The sequence below is a fragment of the Hippocampus comes genome, unplaced genomic scaffold (assembly GCF_001891065.2).
Source record: "Hippocampus comes isolate QL1 unplaced genomic scaffold, H_comes_QL1_v1.1 scaffold335, whole genome shotgun sequence".
Classification (NCBI taxonomy): domain Eukaryota; kingdom Metazoa; phylum Chordata; class Actinopteri; order Syngnathiformes; family Syngnathidae; genus Hippocampus; species Hippocampus comes.
The window spans coordinates 1,280,100-1,286,123 of NW_017805823.1; the positions used below are offsets into that span (position 1 = coordinate 1,280,100).

Consider the following 6,024-nt stretch of genomic DNA (forward strand, 5'->3'; position numbering starts at 1 on the left):
ATGAACATGTTCTTCGACTCTCACCTTGTTTGAAACCCCCGGTTCTCAGTGTCCACCTTCCGTTTTGCCATTTTTGATGGGTATCTGAAAGCTAATGTCACTGTTATGGGAACGACTGCGAGACGAATAAATATTTAAATAAAGCGGCCGACTGCTTGGCGCGTCACCGTTGCATTGTGGGAAATGTAGTTTTGGTGCGTGTAAAAGATCTGCGGGCTCTCGGCTTGCTGCGGTCCGCGGGCCGGTTCTAATAATAAATCAATATCATCCCAGGGGCCACTGAAAACATTCTCGCGGGCCAAATCCGGCCCGCGGGCCGGCACTTTGACATATGTGCTTTAGGCTGATTTCATGTTAGACACTGCGAAAAATAAGACTATGTGTCTTTATATAGCGGCTATAAACATCTGGTTTTCACCGTACATAATTCAAAAAAGCATAGACATTTCCAAGAAAATAAATGTGGTCCTTTGCCATAACTAGTGGAGAGGCAAGACACTGAAATAACAGAGAAACCTTAGCACCGTTGCATTATTTAAGTAAATAAACAGTTACACCCCTCAAAACTCATTGTCACCTTGGGCAGTTATGCTCAAATAGCAGGATTTCATTATTCATTATTTTAATCAAAAAATTAATGTGAACAATAGGTGTGGCCACGATTTATTCATTATACTACAAATTTAAGTATAGTTTGGGGTTTTTTTTGGACAAGGTCATTTTTAAATAAAATAATGGTTAGTCACCTTGAAAATGCCAACCCAGTCCTTTGGGTGTGGCTTGATGAACTGCGTGAGGGTATAGTGACACTCCAGTGCAGCATGAGGCAGGTAGCTCTTGCCAACATTCTGGAAGATGACATGGGCAAAGTTTGATGTGTCCATGTTGTTGTCTAACAAAGGCCCATCCACGATCAGCGCCATCAATCAGTCAACAATGGCTGTAAGAGATTAAACATCAAACAAAATGAGCAACAAATACCAATGATTATTACTTAATGAACTACAGTGACTAATAAAGCAGTATACTGTAATGCTTACAGCTGTGGCAAAAATATTATTTACAAGTTTCCTATTTTGAAAGCATTAAAGCCCTCAGGATTGTCCTCTGTATGTATCCTATCACAGTAGTGAAGATAGCAAACAAACTGGAGCAAGGAGCTACTTTTGCAACCAGGGAGCAGTTCAGGGCATGGGTGTGTTGCTCAAGGGCAACACAGCCAGGGATCTTGGGTGTAGATGGTCCACTTGCCGCATCCTCTCTAGTTATACACACACACTTTATTAAGCTGATAAGCGTGCTTTTGCCTAATTTCATCTGCGGGTTGATGACTTGAACTGGCATCCCCATGGGGGCAGGCTGCTTTGGCCAAAGGTGCCCCAAATGGCTTGTGTTTGACTCTGGAGGTTGCACTGCACAAGTGTTTAGGATAACAGTCAAACCATTCCGCCAAATAAAAACCTTTCTCCACAGGGTAACAGTGACACCTTTTTCGTTCCCTAGGTAACAACTCTCCATGAACGTATGGCACGGATCAAGTGCCACTGGAAGTGTCCCATGACAAATGTCAACAGGCTTTCTCCAGGACAAACCCTCAAACAATATCCACAAAAAATTGCCACCCTGGCTAACCCTGATATTTTGAAAGGCACGTCTTAAAATTGAAGTCTAATGTACAAATATTAGCTAATAAAGCGGTGCCTTTATTTGCGGGTGCTCCACCTTAAAGTGTTTTTCGAATTAGAAGCAGTCGCTTTGATGAGTTTTTGCTTTGTGTTCCCTGCCACTTGAATGACATGAAAAATAATTCGAATTAAGGTATTGTATTGCCCTTGACTGTGGGTAAGAAGAGCCACAGTTGTCGATGTACTTTCAGTCAACTACACAAATATAAAATGGGAGCACTTGCCACTGGCTGCTGTAGGGGACAACCCATGTCCAAACACTTTTCTAGCGTCACTCACTCGCCCCCGCCCATTAAAGGTACGCATATCACACACAAATAATGTCTTTAAAACGTCTATTATTCTTGTAGAGATACAGTGATATTTTTTTTATTAAAAAAATTTGAGTGGGATTCTTTGAACAAATAAAACTCATTTCAGTCAAAGTGTCACTATAACTTGAAGACAAAGTGCAGTGCAACAGGGAATCAGAAACAGCTGAAGATGGTTTAATAAACGACAGCAACGTACAGGCAAAAAAACATCAAAATGCACATTAGTGTATTTTTAGAAATGTATGTACGTCCCTTAAATAAAGACAACTATTCATGTTAAACACAACGTGTTAAAACGAAGCGATAGCCTGAAAACTACTGACGTTCGATCATTAAATACAGTTGAATGGAACGAATCAATTTTATTTAGAAAATCTGCTTTTGACTCCTGGTAAAATTGGACCTCCAATAACTCGTGGACCTTGTTGCGTGCAAGATAATATCAAAATGTCGAAACTTAACATTCCAGAGAGACTGAGTTCATGGCTAATACTGACAGGCGAGGCCTAGAGCGATTAAAGAGACAACTCGGCGATTAGCTGGCTAATGTTAACCACATATTTACCAAGAGAGGATTGTGCCTCGATTGTCCAAAGACGTAAAAGAAACGTCTCTCGGCTACAACATCAAGCCACTTAACATCTCCGTAAATTCTAACTCAAATTTCCTCTTGACAGCGACTTAATTGTCGACTGGAGGACAGTAAGCTAACGTTAAATTAGCAAACGCCGACTCTCGGGCTTTCAAAAGCGCGCATCAAACACGAAAAATTTGAACATAAACCGCATTATCGGCGAACCATTATCCAATAAACGTTATACATACCCAGTTGCCATGCTGAATAACGACTAAAATCGTTACGTATCATCAAAAGTGACTGTTGACGCAGTTCAGTTCTTCCCCGTATGCGCTTCCTGGAACAACATCAACACAACGTCATTTCCGCGCAGTAGTTCAGTGGGGACTTTTTTAAACCCGAGTAAGGATATTATCAACGAACTAAAAATGTATTTGTCTGCATTGATATTGCCACATTATTATCGTTGTTGAACCTTGGGAAACCTATAATTAAAACATTTAGAGAGTTTTGAATGTAATCATTATATATTTTCAATTAATTGAAATAATAAAACTTGTAATATATAGTTTTACTGTCAAACAATACATACATCTTAAAACAATAACTTAAAAAAATAAACACATGAATGGATGTGTGCGTTGGTTTTCACGCGCACACGCACGAAAAGCGCATCAGCGCAAACCGTCCCTGACCCACCCCCGTAGCCCATTGGCTAACACCTGGGTAGGCGCGTTATTTGATTGGCCGAGGATTCCGTCACTTGCACGTGACTTTGTGTCCGGGCTTGGAAAAGGAGACAAGCATGGCGGCCGTGCTGCGATGGAGTCGGTATCTTATCGGAAGGCGGTGCAAGAATGTTCCCTTTGCGATTGGTAAGGATTTCGAGTTAAGATCGTCGCTACTTTTACCTGTTGGCGTTATAACACTCACAGCCTCAAAGTTTTGCGAGAAACTCTTATTAAAGACATGGTTGAGTACATCTTCAACATACTGTTAAGCTAGTTCAGGGGGCTCGTGTTCTAATTTCCATACTTCTGGAGTTTTTTTTTCTTCCAGTCTCTATTTCAAAGTGTTTTCCAACTAATGGGAGTTTCTCTAATTTACTAAAAAAATATATCAACCGTGGTGGCCTTTTAACCACTGGAAGAAAAGAGCTAATATGTGCAATTTGTTGACTTGAAGGGATATTATGTAATCACTGCACTTACTGTTGGATCTGCGTTTATCCCGACGATGTTAGTTGGAAAACGCATTTTTAACAGATTTTAAACAAGTTAATGTTTTTTTCTATACACTTACTATTTCTGGATGCTTATTTAACGTAGCTGTTTAGTTTTGTGTCGAGATGTAATCTACCCAACCCAGTCTAAAAGGGATATACAACTTACTTAGAACTCACAATCTTTATTTTATTTATTTGTTGTTTTTGTTGTGGCCACGGTGGAAGACAGGTTAGCACACCGGCCTCACAGTGCAGAGGTGCAGAGTTCATTCCGGCTCTAGGCTCCTTGTGTGGAGTTTGTATGTTCTCCACCTGCCTCCGTGGGTTTTCTCCGGGTATTCCTGTTTCCTCCATGCATGGCAGGTTAATGGAGCATTCTTAATAGTCCCCAGGTGTGAGTGTGAGCGCAAATGTTTGATCGTCTATGTGTGCCCTGTGATTGGCTGGCAACCAGTTCAGGGTGTACTCACTGCGCCGTCTGCCCGAAACAGCTGGGATATGCTTCAGCATGCCTGCAACCCTCGTGAGCATAAGTGGATTAGAAAATGGATGGATGGATGGATAAATGGAAACATCAGATTGTGGATGTTGTTGTTATTTTTATTTGTTTGTTTTGTTTTGTTTGCTTTGTTGCCAGTGTGGTAAGGCACAATGTGGCATGACTGCCAAATAGGTAAACACAGATTGAAAGTGAGTCCTCTACCTTAAAATCCAACCATCCATTTTCTATTCATTTTATCTTCACTAGGGTAGTGGGCTCAGCTGTCTTCGGGCAGTAGGCGGGGTACACCCTGAACTGGTTGCCACCCAACCACAAGGCACACATAGACGAATAACCATTCGCGTTCACAGTCACACAGAGGGACAATTTAGAGTGTTACATGAACCTGCCATGCATGTTTTTGGAATGTGGAAGGAAACCGGAGTACACAGAGGCATGTCAAGAACATGCAAACTCCACACACTAAAGTATTATACAGTGTACAAACACAGGAAAATAAAATAAAATGTGACTATTCTGTTGTAGCCTCCACGCGCTCCATGGCCTCCAAGACACAGGTGGGCTTTATTGGCCTTGGAAATATGGGAAACCCGATGGCCAAGAATTTGCTGAAGAACGGATACCCGGTCATTGCCACAGATGTCTTCCCAGAGTCCTGCAAGGAAGTTCAAGAGCTGGGTGCCCAGGTGGGATAGTGAACATATTGATTTTTTTTCTTCTTCTCATTTTAAACTGCTTCAACCGGCATGACTTTTGTCCGTTTCCTCAGATTGTTGATAATCCTGCCGAAGTAGCGGACAAGGCTGACCGCATTATCACCATGCTTCCCTCAAATCCGAATGTTATTGATGCATATACTGGCACCAATGGGATTCTCAAGTATGGCTTTCCTTTTCTCCTTAGCCCCCCGAATAACTTGTGAAGAGTTTCCAATTTAACAAGCTTTTCTATGTTCCTAACAGGAAAGTGAAGAAGGGCTCTTTGCTTATTGACTCCAGTACAATCGATCCTGCCGTTTCCAAAGACATGGCAGCGGCGGCGGAGAAAATGGGAGCAGTTTTTATGGATGCACCTGTGTCAGGAGGTGAATTTTGTACATAGTATTTATGGGAATATCGGTGGCATGCACGATTCTGTGTGTGCGCACACCCTTAATTGCCTGTGGGTCATAATTGAATGTTCCAACTGTGCTAGAAGATGTTTCTTCTACCTTATAGACATTTTTGAGGATGTGGTTGACTTTTGAATTAGTTTCCTATTTCATTTGTTTACTGATGGTGATCGCGCATCATAGTGAGCTAAAGGTTAGATTAGGTTCCATACATTTTTTTTTAAGTCCACCTTCTCAAAGTAAAAGGTCACTTCTGTAATGTGTGGTGGTGACTTGTGGCTGCAATTGTGTGCATGTCTGATTTCAATCACCCTGATAAGATCATAGGAGGAAAAATTTGGATGTGATGGAATCGGAAGAAGTACAGTGGAGTGGCAATTACTGTTTAATCCTGTATGGTTAAATCATACATGTTATGCACATGTGGAGGTGGGGACCTAATTGAGTCAGCATGCGTCTTTCTTGCTGATTCTTCATGTGGAACAATGTCAGGAACAGATGAGAAAACTGCCATCTGATTTCTCTTTAGAGTGGAAAGGATTACTCCAACAATTTCACACGTGGAAAGAGACGACATTTTAAGTGTGTGTGTGTGTGTGTGTGTGTGTGT

General features: G+C 41.5%; 2 protein-coding genes across 10 annotated transcripts in view; one reads left to right on the forward strand and one right to left on the reverse strand.

The window, feature by feature from the left end:
- Window positions 1-2,951, reverse strand: part of tax1bp1b (Tax1 (human T-cell leukemia virus type I) binding protein 1b) — a 35,025-nt gene extending 32,074 nt beyond the window's left edge. For all 9 annotated transcript variants that reach the window (XR_002170186.1, XM_019886301.1, XM_019886298.1 and 6 more), the window contains exons 1-2: window positions 2,825-2,951; window positions 747-940 (exon numbers count right to left, since the gene is read on the reverse strand). Coding sequence is in view for 8 of the 9 variants with exons in the window: in XM_019886301.1 (XP_019741860.1) it covers window positions 747-923 (177 nt within the window). In the remaining variant the exon portion in view is untranslated. The remainder of the gene's footprint in view (window positions 1-746; window positions 941-2,824) is intronic.
- A 380-nt stretch (window positions 2,952-3,331) lies between these two features.
- Window positions 3,332-6,024, forward strand: part of hibadhb (3-hydroxyisobutyrate dehydrogenase b) — a 6,850-nt gene continuing 4,157 nt past the window's right edge. The window contains exons 1-4 of the mRNA XM_019886309.1: window positions 3,332-3,451; window positions 4,829-4,989; window positions 5,073-5,182; window positions 5,266-5,387. Of these exons, the coding sequence (XP_019741868.1) occupies window positions 3,382-3,451; window positions 4,829-4,989; window positions 5,073-5,182; window positions 5,266-5,387 (463 nt within the window). The 5' untranslated portion in view covers window positions 3,332-3,381. The remainder of the gene's footprint in view (window positions 3,452-4,828; window positions 4,990-5,072; window positions 5,183-5,265; window positions 5,388-6,024) is intronic.